The sequence below is a fragment of the Manis javanica genome, chromosome 1 (genome assembly GCF_040802235.1).
Source record: "Manis javanica isolate MJ-LG chromosome 1, MJ_LKY, whole genome shotgun sequence".
NCBI classification, from domain to species: domain Eukaryota; kingdom Metazoa; phylum Chordata; class Mammalia; order Pholidota; family Manidae; genus Manis; species Manis javanica.
This window is the reverse complement of record NC_133156.1, coordinates 14,027,114-14,053,174: the sequence shown is the minus strand read 5'-3', so window position 1 is coordinate 14,053,174 and position 26,061 is coordinate 14,027,114. Positions and strand designations below refer to the sequence as shown.

The following is a 26,061-nucleotide window of genomic DNA, read 5'->3' as shown; positions in this document are numbered from 1 at the left end:
GTTTTAGATTTGGGGATTCTATATAGACTTATCAAGAGTTCTGATGCTTTAAAAAAAAAGATTGAAAATTATTGTTCAAAGCTCTAATTAAGTTTTGGTATTCCTAGTTCACAGGTCCCCTAGGAGCAGAAATGGTAATTAAGTTTTATGCTTCTGATGTCTGCTGAATCGCAAATTCCTGCTATGTATGTGCTCCAAACCATCTTTCCAGTCTTACCTCCAACTAGTCTCCTCTCCCCACGTTCTGACAATTCTCTGGTGTGCTGCTGGCAAATGAAACTGATAAAAATTTTAAGAAAGAGGCACCAGGTACTCTAAATGTGAAGAATTTATCTATTTCAGTGCCATTTTCTATTAATTTTCCAAGTTTTGGCCCTATCTAACCTTTTTCATTTGCCTAGCCATCTTAATTTTAAAGCAAAATTCTACTCTTCTGATATTTCAGGGATGGTGTCCTCCCCCATCACAAAATGGCAGACTTCAAAAATACTTCTTTGAAAGGATAAATAAAAAAGCAACTCCAAATATCAAAGTAGTGACTGAGAGTAAAGAAACAGAACTATCCAACTAATGCATGTGGAATCATTACATACTGTTACACTGTATACTTTGCTCTTTTAAAAAGTGTGATTTGGTTAAAAAAACAAAAAAAAAAAAACAAAAAAAAACCCTGCTCCACCTTAGCCCCGCAAGGAACCTCCATGGACTTCCTCAAAATCGACACTAAGGGTAACACCTACTTCAACAGGACCATGCTCTACGTGTGTAAGGCCTCGTACCACACCTGAGACTTTTTTAACTTCTCCTTAGTCTTTACCTAACTCAGATTGAACTACTTTTTGAAAGTTTACTGAGAACATTTCTATATTTTATTATTAAGCTGGTTAAAATAAACAGAAAAAACAAAACCTCACAGATTCTCAACTGTTTAAAATGTTTAAAAAAATTCTACCCATCTCTTAAAACCCATCTCAAACATTTCCTCTCCAGAACCTTTCTTTTCTGGATACCCTCATTCAAATCAGATAAAATCTCATTGTCTTGCCTGAGGATTTCAGCACTGGGCAGGTTTACTATGGCTTCGGTGAGGCTGAGAAATGACAACAGAACGTTCTTGGGGTAAAAGGGTTTATACCCAGCTTTACTGTCATGGCAGAAGGTGGAGCACTAGAATCACAGCTGCATCCAAGCAGTCCGCAGGTGCGGGTCCATAATCTGCCGCCTCCTCTCCCTCTGCCTAGAGCACTGAGCAGAGCTCTTCATTCACACAGTGACTCAATCAGTAACTCACTGCCTACAGGTGTGGCATCAGTAGCCTAGCAGTAGGCCAATGACATCATCAAGCAGTTCATGGTCAGGTGAGGATCCTGGCCACAGGAACTTCCATTTTCCCTACACTCATCTTCCTTCAAATTTTCTGGCATTTGGAAATTTTTTTTTCCTCTGGAACTAAAGGGGAAGATGACAGAATTTTTAAAAAATACAGACAAATGCTCTGTATTTTATGTACAAATTTTTAAAATACAGAGCCAATCCTCCAAATGCAGAGTTTCTGATTTAGTAGGTCTTAGATGAGGACAGAGGAAAATCTGTGTTTTTAAAGTACCACAGCTGGTTCTAATCTGTAACCACATACAAAAGCTTACTGGGACCACTACATGAGATCAGGAACTGAGCAGGAATTCAAGAAGTAAAATCTGACCTTCATCTCATGAAGTTCACACTCTATCAAAAAACCCACTAAAGTGCTTTATATTTTTCAATTTTAATATTTACTCTAAGTCTCCAAGTGTGATCACAATAATGGATAAAAATGCCTCCAGAAAAATTTAGTGGAGAAAATAAATGTGTAAAACATACAGACAAAATTGTTAAAAAAAGACTGAGTACTCAAAACATTACAGAAAGCACAGAGATGGGAGATATTAATAACAACTAGAGAAGAATGGCTTTGAGGAAAAATGGGCATTTGACCTAATCAATGAAAAATGGGCAAGATCTCGAGAAACTAAAGAGGCTTCCATTAAGGCCAAAGCAAAGCAACAGAGACAAGAAAAAAGCTGATCATGTTCAAATACATCTCAAATAGGGTATGTATTTTATATCAGAGTAGGTCCTCCATAAGGTAGAATGATAGGGTCTAGACTTATTTAATCAAAAAAGAAAGCCAAATCTTTTAATAGTAATCTTAAATTATTCTAATTCTAAAATATTTGCTGAGCATCTAAATATGGTTCCTGCTAGAAGGGAGCTTATATTCCAATGGGTAGAAAGAGGATCACTCATCCTAATATAAACAAAAATTAAACTTCAAATTATAGTAAGATTTAAAAAGGAAATAAACATAACAACATGATGGAAAAATTATGGTGGGAATTTTGGTCAAAAGTCTTTTGTCTTGCCAATGGGTTTCAGCCTCGGGCAAGTTCACTATGGATTCAGTGAGACCCAGGAATGACAATGGAACATTCTTGGGGTGAAAGGGTTTATTACCCAGCTTGTTCTCCGGGCAATAGGTCGAGCACTAGATTACGTCTACATCCAACAGTCTGTAGGTCTGTAATCCTCCTCCTCTCTGCCTCTGCCCAGAGCTCTTTATACAGTGACTCAGTCAACAATAGCTTACTGCCTAGGGTGTGGAAGCAGTAGCCTAGCAGCAGGCCAGTTACATCAAGTTGTTTGGGTTCAGGTGAGGATCCTGGCCATAGGACCCTTCACTTTATCCACACCTTCCTCTGTAAAATGACCCTTTAGTGGATATCTAAAAGAAGGGAAGGAACCAGCCATGGAAAGAACAGAGGAGACAATATATACAAAGAATAAGAGCCTGAAAGGAACCTGACATTTGAGGAAGAAAGAGTATGGCAGGAACTGGATCACACAACACAAAGAGTGAAAGGGTAAGAGAGGTATACAAGACACAGAACATGTAGCCCATAGAGAGGGATTAGTATTTTATTCTAATAACAATTATAAAGCCATGATCCAAATTATATTTTAAGACTGCTTTTTCCTTTATATGGAAATTGAACTCCAGGGCAGACTAATTAGGCTGCTTAAACAGTACAGGAAAAGAGGCGATGGATGGCTCAGTCCAGGATGGAAGTAATATATATTAATGACATGAAAGTTGAATTGACAGCATTAGTAACAGATTAGCTGTGGAGACTTTAAGAAGGCAGCAAAGATGAGTCTTAAGCTTCTTGTTCAAGCATCTTTCGGAGGGTGATGACAATAGGTTTACTCAATTTCATGAAAGGCCTAACAAGAAAAAGGAAATGGAATGCAGAATAAGAACTAATAAATTCTGAAATGAACTGAGGTACTAAAGGAAGTGAGGACACAGTCCTCTAGATTAAGAGATTTTCATATGGGTTAGCTAGCTTAAGAGGAAAATTAAGCAATTCAGGATCGTTGCTACCTGTAATTTTTTTTAACATATGGAAATTTTCACATGCACACAGATAAGAGCTCTGTAATATTCATTTAAAAACTCAAAGAAAGAGAAACATTTTAAGACAGCACGTTAACATTTTAATCGTAGAGATATGGAACTGATAGGATCTGGGGAGTAGGGGAGTCCCACTTGCTCCACTGCATGGTGATGCGACCAGTGCTTCTCCACTGCCCCCAACCTCTACTGCGCTGGTTCCTAACCAGAAGTGGACATCAGAATGACCAGAGAGGCTTTCTAAGAACAGACATGTGCAGAACTGGAGGGAAAAAGGAGGGAAGATTTGGGTGAGAAACTGGAATGGTAGGTTTAGCATGGGTCCTGGTCAAAAAGCCATATTTTTTAAAAGCACTGTGTGAAATGCTTAGGCATATACTCCGTTAATCTTTAAAAGATTAACAATGAACCAAGCTAATTTTCACACAGTTTAAATTAATAGCTTTGCTAGTATTAGTATTAGTATCTCAAGCCATGAGATAAATCCATTAGTCAAAAATAATTCATGAATATAAGCTGTAGTACTTTGTCTTACTGTATGTCAGTCAAAAGTCAAAATTAAAGTGGTAAAACAAAAGGATAACTTTACACAGTTATGTTTAAAATAGACATTTCTTATTTTGGGGTGGGAGGTGGGCGGGAAGAGTCATGTTCCCCACTGATTTTAGTCTGAAAACAATACTACTTCATGATGAAACCAAGTATAAACACCTGCTTAAAAGATTCTCCAAACAATTCCCCCATGGGGTAATAAATTTTTTTCCTGAGAATACAAGTATGAAAACTTAATTTCTCAAAATTTAAAAAACTGGAGATGTGTTAATATTTATTTTCCTAAGTCATTTTATTTAATGCAATGACTAAAAATTTCTCTGGAAATAAGACTACTTTACATTAGAGAAAATTTTTAAGTTATGAATATATTCTTTTTGTACAAATAAAGATGGAAAGTAGAGCTCTCTCATCAGGGAGGATTAGGTAGATTAGAAGGACTATAAACCTGATTTTTGCCAGTAAAACAATGAAAACCTCCTCCATCTCTACCTTGTTTTATTCAATTCTGAGATAGCTCTAAATCTTTCTCAAGGAATAGATGAAACAAAAAATTAATTTGCAACATAAAAAATGCATACAAACCACACAACACATTTTTCCTCCAAAAGAATGAAGTCACAACTCCAAGACTGTCATAATTTCCAAAATAAATGATGCAACTGGACAGATCTAAAAAAATCACTGCTTCCCTATATAAGAGATTAAAATGCAAGGCCAATTTTTAAATAATACTGAGTGAACTAAGATGAATGATAAAATGAAATTCAAGCATTTAACACACAAACAATAGAACTGTATATCAAACAAAAAAAATTCTACCTTATTTACAGATTTTTATTCAAACTTATAAAATTTATTTTTATCATCAATAATTTAGGAAAAGGCATATGAGGTTATTAACTGAATTTCTTACACTGTTTTTATTTAAACATTACTAAAAGCAACCATCCAAAGTTGCTATCTGTGATTCTTCCAATTACATCAATAAAGTTGCCTTCCTTAAATCACTGATTTATAATTCTCATTTTCTAACTCAACAATAGGCATGCTAGACATCTGTCAATCTATTCAAGAAAAAAAAAGATAAGAAAATCATATTTTAACTTGTAAATTCAGGTATAAGTTATGGAGTGGACTGGACTAAAAAACTTGTTCTATAAAAATGGCAGGGAATATGTACACTCACAAGTCATTATTTAATAAACACATGATTTCACCACAGATCTTACACAGAAATTTAAGTTATTTTTCTGGCAACAGATGATAGCTTTTGCCTAACCTGATAAATTGGAGCATTTTTAAAGTGTAGATAAAGGTTATTCATGCCAGAGTTCAAATTAAACTAACACAAATGAAATACCTTATTCTGATCTTACTACATAGATACCAAAATCTGTGGATATTATTTATTTTTATACCTATGGAAATTAAATCTCAATGAAGTATGCATTTCATAGATTTTTTAACTGAAGATAGTACAATTTCATGTCCATATGCAAATATATCCCACAGAGAGGGGAACAGAATCAAATCATCAGCTACCACTGAAAAATGCTTTTTGTAAGCTATGATAGAAGAATTGTCTATTCCTGAGTTCTCCAAAATCTAGATTCATAGTCAACTAAGCCTTAATTAAAAGACCCGTCAGTGTTTGTCACACTGATTCTACTCTTACTTTGGTATCCTTCAATGTCTACCTCGAACATCCTGATATATTAATAAATAATAAACAGAAGAAGCTTCTTTTTCTTAAAGCCTCCACCACAACAAATTGAACAAAAAGTTAGTATGATGAAAGTATCATAAATAAAGTATTGTATTTCATTCTTTTAAGAAGTGTAAAGAACTAGCGTTGTTTCTACTTTTAGAAAAATATAAAGAAAAAGAACAAAATATTTAACTACTAAATTACAGTAACATTTTAATTATAAGTTTTATTTGATTAAAAGTACAAGTATTTTCTTTCTTCATTATATTACACAATTAAAAATGACAAGTTTCAATATACTCTAAGAAGTTTTATTCACTTAAATATTAATAAAACTACGTAGTGCCCTTAAACTTCCTCACAAAATGTATTGAACTTCACTGACCAAATCTGGGCAAATACTGTTAGTTCATCTTATGAATTTAACCTGAATTTGAACAACCACATACTCTTATATAGTATTTTATTGGGACCAAAGCATGCACAACTACCTTGCTTCCCATGTCTGTACACTGTAATCTCCCCTTTGGCCTGACTTCAGCCTTACCTCTATCAATAGTCTTATTTCCATACATGTTTTCATCAATTAATTCAATAAATACTATTAGAATACTGACTACAATATTAACAAGTAAACTACAATACCTAAACCCCTAAAAATGTGAATAACTTGTCCACATTTTTTAAAACCTGTGTTAGGGTTGAAATAGAATTTAAAGAACTATTTATCCTCTGGTCTGTGTAGTAGGCAACTTGCTTTTGATCACTGTAATATCTGAAGTAACAGAGTAAGTGACCTGCTTGCCCCCAAACTTAGCCAAAGGATCTGAAATGACTGGATCTCCCCCTAGCCTCTACAATGATGGCAATCTTGTAAATCTTAACCCTTGGATTATTTAAACAAAAGGCTGAAACAGAATGGGAGAAGTATAGGTGTTAGCTACCAAATAAATGTTAACTCGCTGGAATCAAAAGAACCATTTTTTCTTCTCAACAGTGAATACTATGAGTAAATGGTGTCCTTCATTCACAGTGATAAATTATGCTGTGTTATTTATAAATAACTCACTCCAAGATAAGTATGTCTGATTATCAAAAAATTATAGATATTCACAAAAAATAATGTAAGAGTGATATCAGTTAGCAATGTAATTTTAACTCTGGATTTCTCGCCAATGAATAAAAGCTGTTTAAAAACAAATAAAAGCTTGTTTTTACATTTTGCCAAATTAAAAACAAAAAGTTTGACTTCAAGGAAATGTTGTAAATCAATAAATACTTTTCTTATTTCTCTAGCATTAATAACAATGTAGTTAATCTTTACATGAAGTTTTAAAACATGCATATTGAAATGTAACATGCAAACAAAAGATATTGACTACTAGTTGTAGATCCATAGGGTTCAAAAATTTTAAGAGCCACAGTACGTATGCTGTTCATTTTCAGGTATTCTGAAAATTGTATTAGATCTATTACAATAATTAGTTTATACCATTTTTGTCCCATTGACATTACTAAGGCAGAAGAAATCCCTATTGCCCAGTTTTATTCAAATTGTATTTGTGATCTTGACTGAGTTTCAATAACCCTTGTTAACAATTAATTAAATGGTTACCTATCTGAAAATTTCAATATCCAGAACATAGACATGAACCAGGAATATGAAACTAGCCTCAGCCAAAGAAGAATTTCAATCCCACGTACATTTTTCACAGTCAATAGTTCAAGTCCCTGACTCAAAATGCTTTTTCTCATTAAAAAAAAAATGTATTTGTGTTCACAGTCCTCAACAGATTCGGAGGAAGAAAGGGAGTTCTAAGGAGAAAGAGAAACGCCAGGGTAGAACACCGACTAAAGCAGCAGTTCTCAAAATGATGCCCAAGAAAAGTAATCTTATCAGCATTATCTGGAAACCCATTAGAAAAGTAAATTTTCTGGCTCATCCAACTAGTAAATCAGAAATTCTGTGACTGGGACCCAACAAGCACTGGATTTGAACAAGCACTCCAGGTGATTCTGATGAACTCTCAAATATGAGAACCACTAAAGATAAAAATACTAACAGCAAACAGAGTTCACCAAAATGGTTCAAATAGACTTGTCTGAGTGTGTCCATTTCAAGGCACCCATATTCAGGCTTTCAATAGATTCAGAGAACAAGAAAAGGGCCTCTATCTTCAACGAGTAACAATCTAATGTAATGGGGCAGGAGGACAATGGAAAAGGTAAACAATCTAAGTAATTACATAACATTGAAGTAAACTTCCCTACAAACTTTGACACCTAAAAGGTTATCAACCACATTCTGGTTCAATACAATCACTGATGATAGTTAACTTGAGCATGAGTCATCAAAAAAAAGTTGTATTTTGTCTGAAGTAATAGAGTACTACAAATTTTGGAAATCTTTCTATGAAAAATGGGTGGAAATAGAAGTTTTGACAATTAAAGCCATTAAAGAAAGCTTCTGATACCAAAAAAATTCAAGTATGCTGGAAAGTGTCATTTCCCATAATAGATAAATCTGTTATTGTAACGGCTTTGGTGACTTCTTTAAGGTAGATACAAAAGATGCAAAGAAATAATGCCCAAAATTGCATATACATGAAATTACCAGGATCAACTGTTAAAATTTTTCATCCAAGGAAGACCAGGAAATGTAGCCTAGCTGCTTTTAAAAGTCCAGATTTTGGTGGACAGTCATCATTAGAGAAACTTTCAATTTCCAGGCTTGTCCAAACCAACTTTGCACTCATGCTCCCCCACTTCTTCCCCCTTCCAGCTGACCTAAGGAATTGTCTAGAAGCCACCTGATCTAGGTCCTCTACTGACTATGCGGAGGAGAGCATCCCAGACAAACTGAACACATGCCCTGGACTGTTAACAAAAACAAGAAATAAATTTTTCTCACTTGAAGCAATTACCTTTTGGATCTACATACTCCAGCAGTTTAGCCTACCATCACATCACAAACAGTGGACAGTACGACTATAATCCATAAAGACCAGTTTGGTGACTATCATTATATTTAATGTTCTACTTATCTGTACTATTTTCTAAAAGGTATAAACCCAGCCCCCAAAAAGACTCTTACTAGTTACTGTTTATAGGAATACCAGTCGAAAATCTGGATAACCATATCTATACTATGGGAAGATATTTATGAAATCGTAAGAAAACATCTCATTTCAGATATACCAAAGTGTAAGAGATTCATGACAAAAAAAACCCACAATTAAACATTGTAAACATAAACATGACATTCACCTCTGACTTTCTGCTAGTATTCATGGTTAGGTTTTACATGCCTGTCTGCACCAGCGGCTTTAAAAGGGATGTACCTCTAATTTCTCTCCTTTAATTAAAACCCTTCCCCATGCCTTACTCTTGGTAACTGCACATCTGAAAGGCAAAAAGAATACGAAAAAAGGTGACATACATCCGTGTATGAGTATGATCAGTCAAGCTGAGAAGAATAGGGAAAAATCAAGAAATAGAAGAGGCTGCCAACATTCAATTGATTCCCACAGAATTAGAGGACCACTCCTAACTTCACATGTTACACACAACACAATAATTTGATTCATACAAACACTCTCTCCCCGACTGAGTCCCTACAATGCACTAGGTACCACTGAGCCAAAAGAAGAAATGATCTTGGAGCTCTCCACCTATTTGATTTACGAGAGGAAAAAAAAAAGACTGACTCATAACTCTCCACATCCAGCTAAGAATCAGGTGTGTTTTTAGGCATTTACTAATACATGAGCTCTCTGCCCCTCAGTTCATTCACAACCACTACAACACTGATTCATTCACCCCAGACTCTCAGCTTACACTGCTGACATATAAAACTCCCGTCATTTCCACCTATGATACAAAGGCAGCCTTCATGGCACTTTCCATTTACACAGACTATGTCAAGGCAGCCCATCTGCCTTCTGAAGTCCTTTTCAAGCCTAGTATAAAAATCCAACTCTTCTTTTTGCCACCTCTCATCACTGCCTTAGTTTCCATATTCTTTTAGTGTACCTAGCACCTATAGCTCAATGTGTCAGAAAGTAACAGAATTTTAGATTGGAAAGACTTACAAATCAAATCTTATCTTCTTATTACAGAAATGAAGATGCTACAAAAGACTAGGATCAAAGGGTTTGCTGAAAGCCACATAACTACTTTAGTAAAAGAACGGGTACCATATTCTACAAGCAATCGAGTCGTGATTCAGTGAAAGCAGCCCAAGAACAGCAGAAGATATTTCTGCAGTTGTAGGTCACTGAACCTATGGGTGAAGGAAGCCCCTACCGACTCCCATCCAGCCCCTACCCTTACTTAAGAGACAAGTTAGCCAATACATAAGATTTAAATGGGAAGTCAACAGCAGGAACTCTCAAACCTAAAAGGGCACATTCACCAGGGATTCCCCAACCGGTAAAACAGTACCTCTGGCAGCTCTTTCAACCTTACCTGAAGGTCTCCAAGCCAGCTGCAGCAGCCACATGGCCCCTCTGCGCCATTAACGTCTCGCCTCAGTTTCCTGAAATTCCCGACTGGGAAGGGATATAGCCAGCAGGGACTCCCAAGCCACTTAGGGTTCTATAGTTCTACTGTTAGTAATTTTCCCTAACATCACCATCTGTAGCCATATAACATGCAATGTACAGAGCAGCCCCCATCTAGGAGAGGCTCCATATTACAGGGCAATGAAAAGGCCTCTTCATAAAGACCTCAAGGATCCCTGATCTTAACTATAGATTGTAATTTTATTTTTTAATGTAGAAAGCAACCCCCAATTCAAAAACTTGCAAAGGTTTGAGTGATTCTGCTGAATATACCTGAAAAACAAAGTTGTTACAAAAAATGGAAACATGCAATTTAAAATAATACTTAGATACTTTAACTGATTTTAAGAATGTTTTAACACCTTAAAACCCATAGTGACTCAAGCAACAGGCATATTTCTGTTCCTCATATGACTATTCACCTACATCCTCTTGAACACTGGCAGTTTTTAGAAGTTCTTCAAAGATGTTTATGGAATCTTAAAAATTCACTGTACTTAAGAGATCCCCACCAATTAAAAGAAGATTTTCTAAGACAAAAATGATGCTTAAGAGTTAAATGAATAAGTACCATTAATATGCCTAAATTTGTGCTTGAGAAGAAATGACTTGGTCCCTTCTTAAGGATGTACAATATGCTTAGGAAATCTAGACTGGTATTTAAAACAATTTGAAGAACATTTTAATACTAACCTACCTCCATTGCTATTAAGTGTAAAAAGAATTAAGAGAAAATGAATTCAGACTGAAATATCAAAATAAACTCACAGAATTACTTGACCGACCCACAGAATCCACTTAACAGTAGACTTTTGAAAAATAATTACAAGGAAAATCTGTCCAGAGATATATTCTTTAAAACATGCTTAAGAATTAAATAAATATGCTTTATAATTTTTTTCAGTAATTATACCATTTAGCAAAACACAAAATGATAGTTTATGGAGTTTTTATGCCTTGAGTCATTTTAATGTACAGCCTAAAATACAAAGTAAAATTTTAAATATGAACTGAGATATTCACTTCCTGAGACCATAGCTTCTACCTATTAGCAGGGTTTCCTACCTTCCCAGTGGTATGTATACTTCTCAGCTGGGTATCAGAATAGTAATATCACTAAGTAGAAGACACTTCTGGATTTAATTTTACCCACACTAGTGTTCCAGCCATTATGACTTAGGAGAGTTCATGACTTCTGACCTATATACTCTGTTAATTTTAGTCATATTTTCCCAGTTTGCCCTCCCTCTTTTTTAGTCATACAAACTGGTTATATGGGAACAAACATACATACAACTGGTCTAAAAATAAAAATGAAAATAACTGAAAGGGATATCATGTAAAAAAATGTTTTATTTTTTCCATTCAATACAAAGGGAAAGAACTAGGATGAGTAGAAAAGGACAAGACATAGTTTAGTTTAACATAAGATGTAATTTTCTGTCTTATTCAAACTGTTAAAATGTACACTGGGCTGCCTTAGTTGCTCATGAATTCCTTACTACTCTAAGTGACAAAGCAGAAGCTAGATGAGAATCTGTCAGGAATACCACCTCTAAACTGGCACAGGGTTCAACTGCGTGAGCCTCCAAGCTTCCACCTAGATCAGTGACCTGCATCAGATCATCGCATAAATTAACGACTACGCAACTGAAATGAAATAAGTCTCCATTTCTTCATATATGACATGAAACACCACACAGCTAACAAAGCACAGAACTTCCTTATGGTTTAGCATAGATCTTTAAAATTAAAAGGGATCTCCTTACCCAAATCTTTCAAAACTGTAAGAATAGCTCTATTGTAAACAATACAAAGTTTAGCATTCTCATATTTTTAACAAGATTTATAGATAAATACTAATTTCCTCTTTCCTTCTCCCTTTCCCCTATCTTGCCCAAGCCAAAAAATAAAGATTAGCCAATTTTACCCATCAGTTTGATACCCTCAGGAATATATTAGAAATATTATTTTTAAAAACTGGATCTAAAAATAATTTTTTCTTTACTTTTCCAAAATATTACAGTAATATTTGTAATAAATGAATACAATTACTTAATCATAAATTAGTAAAATAATTCAATGCTTTTCCCCAAGTCAATCATTTGAGATTTGCCAGAATAATTTATAATAAAATATATCTAATGGTCTGAAAATCTGCACATCCTCATCTTGAGGAAATGAGGATTTGAAAATACTACAAGTTCTCATTTATAAATCGATGGCATTTTCAAATTCAAGAACTCCCCTCTGCTCTTCCCAAATGTCCACACACAATTAAGTAAAACAAGAGATGCTCAAACACTGAGTCACAATTGTGCATGAAACCCCCAGATGATGTTATCAGAACACTACCCACAAATGTTGCTCCTGTTGCTACCTCTTAAAATCACTTGCAAACAGACTGTGGTTAATATTGAGGTAATTAAACTTACACCAGGACTTACTAAGTCTATCAAATCAAAAACTCTCGGGAAAAATTCTGATAAACATTCTGCAATTAGCTCTCATGATAAAATTTTTCATGACACAAAAATATTAAAGCATAAACTATCATATACTTAGTGTAGTCATATTTTCATTTCGAAATGTGTTTGCTTAAAGCAAGAGCTATTAGAAAAATGTACCTTTAAATTGTGCATTACTTTAGAAATATTTTTACTATATATAACTCATTCCAGAAATAAATTTTGCTAAGGGTGTGTGTTAAACCAGTGGTTCTTAAACTTTTGGAAGGCTGTGAACCTCCAAAAGGATAATACAAGTTGTGACCAAGAAAAATGCATGTTTATAAATAAAAAGTATATGTATTAATTGCAGGTGTTCTCAAAGACAGTGAAGCCCAAGTTAAGTGCCATACCCCAAATACTCTTATTAACAACTACCTTCACAGAAGATACTTAGAAATGTAGTTATTGTTCTTAGGCTCAATGTGCATAAAATTACTAAGTCTACAAATCCTTGATCTCTTAAATTAAAACAATAAAATGGCTGTTGAATGCATACAATTCAATGGAAACTTTAAAATGCGCTGTATATTTTTAGCATTTTTAACTGGCTATGAAAGAATTCAAGTAACTTCTGTATACAGCATAACTTCTGGCATTAAAACTTTTTAAAAGTACAAATCAAGTTTTTAAAGTGATCAAAACAAGTTTTAAAAGAGAAACCTGATCACTCAGGATCTACTTCATTCTAGGCATGATTTTGGTTCCTTATAATATGAGGATATTCAAAATCTTAATTAGTTATTCAATTTGCTCAAATATTTTTGCATTTTTTGGTCAAAAGAAATATTTAAATACATATTTTTTCATATAAAATGACAATGACATAAGATTACATTTGAGGACCAAAAGATTCAAGGTTTCATATTTTTTACAAAAATAGGAATTTGACCCATTTTCAAGGACAATAATTTCTGAACTAGAAACTGAAAAGAGAAAATGAAACTTTATAACTGAAAATTATCAACATGTTACACTTAGACAAGAAGCATTAAGGAAATTAAATACCACTAATGTAAATAAATAAGCTCTACAACCTTCTTTATTCTACAGCCTTACAGTGGAAATGTCAAGAACATTTCCTAGGTGTCAAAAAAATTAACATTTGTGGGAAAGAAGTGGGAGACATTCAAGGGGTAAAATGCTTTTTTTTCTTTATCTCCAGAGAGTATTAAGTCATTTAACTAATAGGAAAAAATATGAGGAAATAATAAATGTAAAACCATTCATCATTCTAGTATTTTTGGAAAATATTACTGCTTAGTTGACTGTCATTTTAATGAAAAACAATTTTTGAATAACAGGCATAAAGGATTCAGAAATACATCATAGTATGAAATAATGACCATTTCCAATGGTTCCAGACAGTAATTATTTTCATTAAGAGGAAGTAGAATGACCATTTGAATGTTAAGAACTATGCAGAAGAGTCAATAGTTTCTCAGCTAATTTCATTTTTAAATTAATTAAATCCATCCTAAATTTAGACTGTAACACCAAGTGGGACCAATGAAACAGCTACTTCACACAACCTAATTCCTACTAGAAAGCTTAAACAAGTGCTACAGCATTAATGGATTTATTTAACTATATGTTTTTTAAGACTTAAAATTCCTTTTGACATTTTTAATTCCTTTAATATTTAAAAAGCCTATTTTTTTAAATGGCAAGCTTGAACTTGTCTGATCAAAGATGTGAACAAAATATTTACTTTTGAAACAAGGGAAGATGTGTTGTTAGGCCAAAACAAATTGATATTTTATTAAATTAAGAAAGCCAAAGTTTTCTGATTGGTATATAAATACCATTATTGTAGGTGCTTTATAAACACTGCTCAGAAGTCTGGACAATCTCTAAGAAATTTTAAATGTATAGCTGACATGCAGATTATGCTCATGTGAACAATATGAACACACCTCAATGGGAGGAAAATCATGGTAGAATATTACTTACAAGGCAAGCTTTTAGGCTACCAGAGACATTCAATTCTGACACTGCTCTCTATGGAAGAAGGGAAGATGTTTTCAAATTTAACTGACGCTGAAAAGAGCCAAAGAGGAAAAGGTAAGGGGACAAGTTAGGAGGAGGGGGCAGGAAGGAAGGAGAAAATGAATGGGAAAGAAGAAAAAAGGGTGGAAGCAGCAGGCATTGATAAAAACCTTGGCAACACAAGGTTATTCAGCCTCTGAGAACACGTGGTAATTTATATGCTAAACTAGATGCTCAGTTCCATAAAGTTACCATTATCTTCTCTCATTCTTCTCCCCAAAAGGTCCTTAATTTCTATATCAGTATCTAAACTAATGATTTATTTTAAGCTGGATTAAGCCCTAGAGGCAGTATTAGTTCCACCTTGATCTCTAGATAGATCTTTTGCTTCATTCAGTGTATGCATATTTCATTTTTTTTCTGTTTCTTGAAACATTCAAGCCCAAGTGATGATTATCCAGTACAGGTCCTTCTTAGAAACGTAATCTGTGTGGGCAACTCAGGCAGTTTACCTAAAGAAGATAACCTGGTCAGCACTTACTACACATTCAGTATAATTTTGCACACCGTATTTTCTAATTAAGATACACAGCAGTAGGGATGAGTGATGTTAATTATCTAAGAATATTTTCATATTTTTATATTAAAATAAATGTTTCTGTCATGGACTAGAACACAAAATTTGCATGAAATTTTAAGATAAAAGAAAGGACTTAAAGAAAATAGGGTTCTCAAAGGGTCACTTTCAACAATGACTCAGGACCCCTACAGTGTAAGTATATTTGTTTAAATTCTTCTGCCATATGGAAGCTAGTGAAGAAAAACTGGAAGAAAACTATTAAGAAGTACTGTTTTCCCTACTCCCATAACTCCTAATACTTTATATTTCTTTCTTTCTATTGTTTATAATACTTTACTCAATTTAAAATAACTACCCAGATTTATAATGAAACAACTGAAAAGCAGTACATCTAAACTTGTGTTTAGAATGATATAGAATAAATTATTTTTTAGGAGTTAGTAAAAAAGAAAGACTCTAAAGCATATATATATACATCAGAATTCTATTTCTGATGATTTTACATAAGTTTGAGTGAAATGGCATTATCACTGACTTTAAAAAATAGGGATATACTAAGGTCCACACAGATAAACTTTTCTAATAAACCATTTTCTCCTTTGAATTTATTTTTGTGTCTTTAAACATCCTTATCTATAATTGTTTTAAAATTTTCAACCATGTATCAGGTCTATCATACTAAACCTAGTACATAAACTCATAATGTGTTCAAATCTGAATCATTTAAGTACATAATTTCAGTTCTGATACACTGACTGAGATGGTGCCTACAGATTTAATATCTGGAACTCACTGGAAATAGTTACTCAACTTACCTGGTGCTAATCCAGCAGCAGCAGGACTTCCCGTGGATGGGTGAGAGAAAACTTGAGAGAAGGCAGACATATTTGACTGGGACACATTACTCAGCCTGGAGGTTGATCCTCCTTTAGGAATAAACTCGCTTGCAGTAGGATTTGGTGTCTATTTAAAAATCAAATATAGTTAAATTAACACACTTTGAGCTCAAAAAAGACATTTAATCGACTAAGCATCATTCCAGAGTGCTTTATTTACTGAGTAAAATATTTTACTGAAAGGACTTACAGTGGTTTTTAGTTTCCATTTTTGGGAGTGGTGTAAACTTCTTGAAGTAAATTTTTGAATCCAATTTGAGGACTTTAATCATTTCACTTGGAGAATTTAACCTCAGAAACGTGTAAACTTTACCTTTATTATCAAATATGCATCATTATCAAACTATCCTAATACATTTTAGAGAACTAGGAGGTTGAGACTACCTCAAAACTGAGCAACAAGTTTCAAATTTAGTATCTTTAAACCACTTCTACCAGGATAAAAGTCAAAACTGCCTTTATTTTAAAATTAATCACTTCCTTTTTTATAAGCACTTGAGACATTTCCTAAATAATATGGCACCATGTACTTAAGCAACATATTAAAGACAAGAAAAACACTAAAAAATAAGGCCAATGTGGGAGGAATCAAGATGTAAGAAAAACATGATAGAGGCCTGCAAAGTAACTTGTTACATTAAAAATATTTTATTATGAGATTATACAGAAAAAAAATTTCTCTATAGTTGTATTATACTATAATATTTTCTATATTCAAGTGGCATGGTACTTCTGACTTTAAGAAATACTAGAACATTATAAGACTGTATATCAAATTCATAAATGGCCTACATTCTATCCATGTAAAACAAATAAATATCCTATTTTTCTGGATAGCATTTTAAATTCAACATGCTCAAGTATAATAAAGACTCAATGACTGTTAGTTGACATTAATGACATCATTTGAACTCAATGTATAAAAGTTAGCCAAGATACATAACCACATTTTATGTATATATACAAACTAACTAAAGCACACTGAATCATGATGAAACGAGTTTAACTACTTAAAAGTATTTCAGAATTATCATTAGAATGTAAAAATGCACTGCCATAGAAGACAGAAAATAAGACTAATTACTGTACAACCCATGAACAACTTCTCTATTTAATATGAATGACACTTTATACTGCCAGGTTACAGCTCAAAATACCAGATTTGGAAGATAGTAAGTTATCCTAGTTTTAAACTCTAAAGCAAGTGATGTTTTACTAGTGCCAGCTAAAATTAAATATAATAGTGATAGAATACAGAAGATATGCTCAACTGGGATGAAATTCTGAATAAGTAAATAATGAGGCCTGATCCAAAATATATTTTCCAAAGAGAAAAAAAAAATCCATTTCTATCATACATGTGTTTTTAAAACTTTCTGAACTCTAAAGTTTTTAGAAATAGAGCCATGTTCTTTAAAAGTACGATCAGTTCCTTAATTTCTAGAATTGAATATAAACCAAAGCATTTTACTGATACAGTAATCTCTAATTACAACAGAACAAATGGCCACTAATGATCACTTCAGAGCCAAATTGATATGTACCAGTTAATTGTAAATATGTTTTAGAAGGCAAGTCAAGACAGAAGCAATCAGGTATCTTGGTAAAAATCCAAAATGTCTAGCAGAGAAGAGTTCAGGATTACAAGATTACTAGGAGACAGCACATTTAAACTATTCAGATATATGCATGCAAAAAATTTTAGTGGCATATTTCTGAGAAACAGGTATTATGCAGTTTCCACTTCAGTTATATCCTACATTTACTATGAATAACAGACTATCTGATTTCAAACCTGGATTTCTCTAAATTAACATCTGTTTAGATTAATTTAAAGCCTACCTCTAAGAGATCCTATAAAAAAGAAAAAGGAGGGTAAAGTCTATTCTACCATCCGCAAACAAGTTATATATAAAAAGTCCTGGTAACAAATTTATTGTAATAGAAGTTATTAAAATAAAATTAATGTAGCTATGAAAATTTACACACTAATTGTAACACTAAACTAACTTTTAGAGATTCAATAACACAGATGCAAAAAACCTACCCAACAATGAATTTCAATTAAGAAATGAAAAGAAAGGCCTAAAATCCTCCCTGCTTTCTTTTTCCTGATTTAAGACAGCAAGGGTTTTTCCCTTAAGTGGATAGGTTTAGGAGTTTTATTCAATTCTGAGTATTTGAGATTTAGAGAAAAGGTAAGAAGTTTCATGGCAGAAAAAAATGATTACATAGGATTTACCTAACAACACACACACACACACACACACACAAAAAAAAAAAAAATTCATGAGAGTAGAGCTACTATTATTAACAGAATATAAATTCCTATAGCCAGATAAGAGATCAGAAGCAGTTAAAATAATAATGAGAAATTATTGTAGTAATGAGAATACTTTTTCATGGTAAAATCAGTTAAAATCACTACAGTTAAAAGATGCATTCTTAAAGCCACTTTAATATTTCTGATTTAAAATATAAATAAGGGTTTTACAAAGTAACAAAATAACAGGTATACATCTTTAACATGCTAAGAATTTTTTGAAACATAAGGCAAAACTGATAACTAAAACAAGTATCACAGTAAAATGAAATTCTGTTCATCAGAAAATGATCTCTTTTAGCTTGAAACTGAAGGTTATATCTAGAAAGAAGACCCAAAGAAAAAACTTCAGTTATGTGAATGATTTGTCTAACTTCAACACTACAGAGAATGGAATAAATGAGAAAAGACATGTGAGGAAGAAAATCAAAGTTTTAGTATTCCTGCCCTATGACTTAGATTGATCCCTTCACAGCTAGATGTGTTCCTGTAATATAAAATTTGTTTTCAATATACAGATATTATATTTCTATGCATAACTTCTATTTCCATTCTAATTTCTATTCTTACTTTAAATCCTAATTTTCATTTATATCTTTAACAACTCTAAATGCATATTTGAGAAAAACATCAATTTTTATTCAAGTTAAATAACAGCAATTCACTTTGTGAGAATTTACCAGTAGTTTCAGGTTCTCATACCCTTACCTAACAACACACACACACAAAAACATTCAAAAGTAAGAGAGTAGAGCTACTGCCCTATGACTTCCATGCCAAAAACAACCACGTGCTTTTTATGAGTTCTACAAATTGACAACATCCCCCAACATTTAGGTATTATTCCTACCTGCACTTTCTGGACATAAATATACTAAAGCAAAAGTCCTAACCTTTAGCTTAAAAAGTACTATTGTAATTACTATCATTGTATTTTAAATTAAATAATAGTGTTTCAATCCAGACATCCCATCAAACCGATAGAGTATTTCCTATCTATAATGAATAAGGGTTTTGTACAAGTAAGTGCATTTTCTGATGGAGTTTCTAAATCAGAATTTTATGCTTTTCTACTATCATATGGTTCCACAGAACCTGTTATTTTTTACAGTAAAATTCAGTATTTAATACTCTAACTCCACTAACAAACAGAACACTTAAGACTCAATAAAATAGTGCCATAAATTAAGGGACTAAGTTAATAAATAGTGCAACAAAATAAAAAGTACAGCCATTAATTTTTTTAAATTAGGTGGACAGGAAATGGTTTATACTGAAATAAAATAGAACACAAAATATTATGCAATACTTCACTGAAAGTATGTCAAAAAGGTCTATAGAACAAAATTATGTTGTTTTAAGGTGATGTGCTGAATGGTTAAGAACCCCTAATATTTCTGAATATTGGTGAGTTTTATTTAATCACATAATAAACTTATAAAACCATAAAATACCTTCCATGATACAAAATATAAAATTAAAAATACCTTGTAATGAGCTCAACTTGCTTTACCTGTCATAATGACTTCACAAGCTGCTATCAGTAATTTTTCTATTGTCTGAATGAAACATGACCTGGAGACTTTCTCTTAACAGCTTTACCAAGATACAAATGACATACAATAAAATGCACATATTTAAAATGTAAACTTTGATAACTCTTAACATTGGCAGACAACCATGAAACCACCACCCAAATTAAAATAACGAATACATCCCTCAGGCCCAAAAGTTTCCTCTAGCCTCTTTGAAAAGCCCTTTATCCCATTCCTCTTTGCTTCCCTACTTTGGTCACAGGCAACCACTCTCAGTTTGCTGTCACTATAGATAAATCTGTATTTCCTAGGATTTAATATAAGTGAATCTTACACATAATGTGCTTGTTTTTTTGACTAGCTTCTTTCACTTAGCAACATTAACAGTCACCCATATTACTGCCTATATCAATATTCCATTCATTTTTTTACTGCAGATTAATATTCAACATTGATGTATCACAATTTGTTTATCCTTTCCTCCAATGGACAAAGGCTGTTTCCCCTTAGGGGCTGTTACAAAGCTACAAGAACATTCATGTGCAAGTCTTTGTATGGACATGTTTCATTACTCTTAGGCAAATACCTTACAGTGAATGGCTTAAACATCTGGTATGCGTATATATAACCTTTTTTAAAAATTGGTAGGCTGTTTCCCAGTGTAGTTAGAGTACTGTAATACTATGTAAAGAAACCAAATTGCTCTATGTACTCAGAACATGTGCCTTGGTAAGACTTTTACATCTTAGACGGTTTAACAGGTGTCTGCAGAATCCCACTGTGGTTTTAATGTGCATTTCCCAAATGATTTATCTGCCATTCTGTATCTTCTTTAGTGAAATGTCTGTTCACACTTTTGACCATCTTACTGTTTGTATTTGTTTTCTATTGTGGAATTTTCACAGTTTTAGGTAGAATTTTTTCATCAGATGTGTGTTATACAAATATTTTCTCCTGGATATATGTCTTTTCATTCTCACAACAGTACCTTTCAAAGAACAGAGGTTCTTAAATTTTGATGAAGTCCATTTTATCAAGTTTTTCTTTTATGGGCCATGTTCTACTGAAGAAATAATTACCTAACCAAATGTCATAGATATTTTCTCATTTTCTTCTGTATGTTTTGTGGTTTCATGTTTTACATTTAGGCTTAAGATGCACTCTGAATTAATTTTTATTGAGTATGAGATATGGGTCTAATGATTTTTGCACATAGACAATTATACCAGCACCTTTTGCTAAGATGATTCTTTCTCCAATGAGTAGTCTCTGCTACATTGCTGAAAATCAACTATGTATCAGTGAGTTAATTTCTGGACATTCTAATTATGTCCCACTGATGCCAATCTATCTGCATGCCAGTACCAACACTGTCTTGATTACTTTGGCTTTACAGGAGGTTTTGAAGTCAAGTAGTATAGTAGTATAAGTTTTTTTATTTAATTATTTTTATTTTAGGATCATTAATCTACAATTACATGAGCGACATTATGGTTACTAGACTCCCCCCATCATCAAGTCCCCACCACATACCCCATTATAATCACTGTCCATTAGCGTAGTAAGATGCTATAGAATCACTACTTGTCTTCTCTGTGCTTTACAGCCCTCCCTGTGCACCCTCCTACATTATGTCTGCTAATCGTATTGCCCTCTTTCCCCCATTGTCCCTCACTACCCACCCTTCCTCCCCAGTCCCTTTCCCTTTGGTAACTGTTAGTCCATTCTTGGGTTCTGTGATTCTGCAGCTGTTCTGTTCCTTCAGTTTTTGCTTTGTTCTTATACTCCACAGATGAGTGAAATAATTTGATACTTGTCTTTTCCACTTGGCTTATTTCACGGAACATAATACCCTCTAACTCCATCCATGTTGTTGCAAATGGTAGGACTTGTTTTCTTCTATGGCTGAATAATATTCCATTGTGTGTATGTACCACATCTTCTTTATCCACTCATCTACTGATGGACACTTAGGTTGCTTCCATTTCTTGGCTACTGTAAACAGTGCTGCGATAAACATAGGGGTGGCATTTGTCTTTTTCAAACTGGGTTCCTGCATTTTTAGGGTAAATTCCTAGGAGTGGAATTCCTGGGTCAAATGGTTTTTCTATTTTGAGTTTTTTGAGGAACCTCCATACTGCTTTCCACAATGGTTGAATTAATTTACATTCCCACCAGCAGTGCAGGAGGGTTCCCCTTTCTCCACATCCTCACCAACATTTGTGGTTGTCTCTTGGATGGTGGCCATCCTTACTGGTGTGAGGTGATATCTCACTGTGGTTTTAATTTGCATTTCTCTGATGATTAGCAATATGGAGCATCTTTTCATGTGCCTGTTGGCCATCTGAATTTCTTCTTTGGAGAAGTGGCTGTTCAGATCTTATGCCCATTATTTTTGTTTGTTGAGGTGCATGACCTCTTTATATATTTTGGATGTCAATCCTTTGTCACATATGTAATTTATGAATATATTCTCCCATACTGTAGGATGTCTTTTTGTTCTATTGATGATGTCCTTTGCTGTACAGAAGCTTTTCAGCTTGATATCGTCCCACTTGTTCATTTTTGCTTTTGTTTCCCTTGCCAGGGGAGATACGTTCATGAAGAAGTTGCTCATGTTTATGTCCAAGAGATTTTTGCCTATGTTTTTTTCTAAGAGTTTTATGGTTTCATGACTTAAATTCAGGTCTTTGATTCATTTCGAATTTGCTTTTGTGTATGTGATTAGACAATGATCCAGTTTCATTCTTACATGCAGCTGTCCAGTTTTGCCAGCACCAGCTTTTTTTTTTTTTTCCCCATTCAGGGCCTGAACTGACTTTATTAATGTTTTCTTTTTTTTTTTTGAGAGGGCATCTCTCATATTTATTGATCAAATGGTTGTTAACAACAATAAAATTCTGTATAGGGGAGTCAATGCTCAATGCACAATCATTAATCCACCTCAAGCCTAATTTTCGTCAGTCTCCAATCTTCTGAAGCATAACGAACAAGTTCTTACATGGTGAACAAATTCTTAGATAGTGAATAAGTTCTTACATGGTGAACAGTACAAGGGCAGTCATCACAGAAACTTTTGGTTTTGATCACACATTAAGAACTATAAACAATCAGGTCAAATATGAATATTTGTTTGATTTTTATACTTGATTTATATGTGGATCCCACATTTCTCCCTTTATTATTATTATTATTATTTTTTAGTAAAATGCTGAAGTGGTAGGTAGATGCAAGATAAACGTAGAAAACATAGTTTAGTGTTGTAAGAGAGCAAATGTAGATGATCAGGTGTGTGCCTATAGACTATGTGTTAATGCAAGCTAGACAAGGGCAATAAAACATCCACAGATGCAGAAAATTTCTCTCAAAACAGGGGGGGGGTGAGGTTCTAAGCCTCACCTCTGTTGATCCCCAATTTCTCACCTGATGGTCCCCCTGCGACTGTGCCTGTCTTAGGTTGTTCCTCCCTTGAGGAATCTTACCCGTCTCTGGCTAACCAGTCATCTTCCGGGGCCATACAGGGAGATGTAAAGTTGGTAAGTGAGAGAGAAGCCATATTGTTTGAAAAGGTTAGCTTTTTTCTTCTTTGCAGATTTATGCCCTGTGGCTTCTATGCCCAGCATTTGTCTTGAGGTATCTTTACCACTTGGAGAAATTATGATACTCGGTAAATTCGATATGAGGCACGAATTCTATATAAGGATTGTAATTAGGAAGGAAGAAGAAAAGCTATAGAAGTAGCAGGCAGAAGAAAACATGGGAAGATTGATTATTTCTTTGATATATCTTCTTGTAGAGTAACTTAAGCATGTATAGGTTTTGAACTATTAATTAAATTGCACACACACATTAACATAATAGGAATACAGTCACATAACCAAAGCAGATCTATAATTACCAGCCATCTCCAGTGAAACCAAGAAAAACAGTTAGGCATCCTAAGCATTTGTGAAAATTTATGTATGATATGATGGATATTGTCCAACTGTACTTGAACAGTCTGAGAGAAATCAGACAAATTAAAACAACCCATTCCTGGAAACTGTTCACATCCCTTATGTTCTTTTAACAGTAGATAGTCTGTAGTTGTAAGATTTTGGAGCGCTACAACTTGCACTTCTCCTAATTCTTGGTTAAGTTCCAACAGTATAGATCTAGTCAAATTTGTTGTTTTACTGTATGCACAGGCCAGCTTAGATATCTCCTTCTTCATTCCCATGGCAAGTCCAGGAACCGGTGGGATGAATGCAGCTACAGCTGTAGCAGTGCCTGGATCTTTGTTGAGGTTTTTTGATGATCATCTTCTGGTATGAGTCTTCCAGAGAGTGCTGATGTTGGAAGTTCTTCTTCATATCGTGTCTTAGTTCATTTTCTGGGTAGTCAAATTAGGCTTTGATCCTCTGTATAAACACAAACAGACCCTTTGCCCACACTTTGATATGCCCTTTATACCATTGTGTAGAACTTATTGGAGGTCACCACACAGGAACTGCTTTTTTTTGTTTTTTTTTTTTTAAGAGAAAGGAATATTATCAGAAAAATGTACCTCCATAGCTGATCATCTGACACCCTTTAAGTGATCAAAATTAAGGATATTTAAAGCATGCACTAATCGTTGATTTACAGTTAGTTTTATCCTATCAGGGAGTAATCTCCCTTTTCTTTCTTTTTTTTTATCATTAATCTACACTTACATGAAGAATATTATGTTTACTAGGCTCTCCCCTATACCAGGTCCCCCCTATAAACCCCTTTACAGTCACTGTCCATCAGCATAGCAAAATGTTGTAGAATCACTACTTGTCTTCTCTGTGTTGTACAGCCCTCCCCTTTCTCCCACCCCCCCATTATGCATGCTAATATTAATACCCCCCTTTTTCTCTCCCCCTTTATCCCTCCCTACCCACCCATCCTCCCCAGTCCCTTTCCCTTTGGTACCTGTTAGTCCATTCTTGGGTTCTGTGATTCCACTGCTGTTTTGTTCCTTCAGTTTCTCCTTTGTTCTTATACTCCACAGATGAGTGAAATCATTTGGTATTTCTCTTTCTCCACTTGGCTTATTTCACTGAGCATAATACCCTCCAGCTCCATCCATGTTGCTGCAAATGGTAGGATTTTCCCTCTTCTTATGGCTGAGTAGTATTCCATTGTGTATATGTACCACATCTTCTTTATCCATTCATCTATAGATGGACATTTAGGTTGCTTCCAATTCTTGGCTATTGTAAATAGGCCAGCACCAGCTTTTGAAGAGGCTGTCATTTCCCCCATTGTATATCCATGTCTCCTTTATCATATATTAATTGACTGTATCTGTTTGGGTTAATATCTGGACTCTCTATTCTGTTCTACTGGTCTGTGGGTCTTGATTACTGTGGTTTTGTAATAGAGCTTGAAGTTGGGAAGCGAGATCTCCTCTGCTTTATTTTTCCTTCTCAGGGTTGCTTTGGTTATTCGGGGTCTTTTGTGGTTACATATGAATTTTGGAACTACTTGTTCCAGTTCGTTGAAGAATGCTGTTGGTATTTTGATAGGGATTGCATTGAATCTGTAGACTGCTTTAGGAAGGATGGCCATTTTGACAATATTAATTCTTCTTAGCCAAGAGTATGGGATGAATTTCCATTTGTTAGTGTCCTCTTTAATTTCTCTTAGGTGTGTTCTTTGTAGTTTTCAGGGTATAGGTCTTTCACTTCCATGGTAAGGTTTATTCCTAGGTATTTTATTCTTTTTGATGCAATTGTTAATGGAATTGTTTTCCTAATTTCTCTTTCTGTTAGCTCATCATTAGTGTATAGGAAAACCACAGATTTCTGTGTATTAATTTTGTATCCTGAAACTTTGCTGAATCCAGGTATTAGTTCTAGTAGTTTTGGAGTGGAGTCTTTAGGGTTTTTTATGTACAATATCATGTCATCTGCAAACAGGGACAGTTTGACTTCTTCTTTACCCATC

General features: G+C 34.0%; 1 protein-coding gene across 5 annotated transcripts in view; it reads right to left on the bottom strand.

Moving 5' to 3' along the window:
• PAN3 (poly(A) specific ribonuclease subunit PAN3) overlaps window positions 1-26,061 on the bottom strand; it is a 127,216-nt gene that overhangs the window by 53,154 nt on the left and 48,001 nt on the right. For all 5 annotated transcript variants that reach the window (XM_037003944.2, XM_073228615.1, XM_073228624.1 and 2 more), the window contains one exon: window positions 16,168-16,315. In XM_037003944.2, coding sequence (XP_036859839.2) covers window positions 16,168-16,315 — 148 coding nt within the window. The remainder of the gene's footprint in view (window positions 1-16,167; window positions 16,316-26,061) is intronic.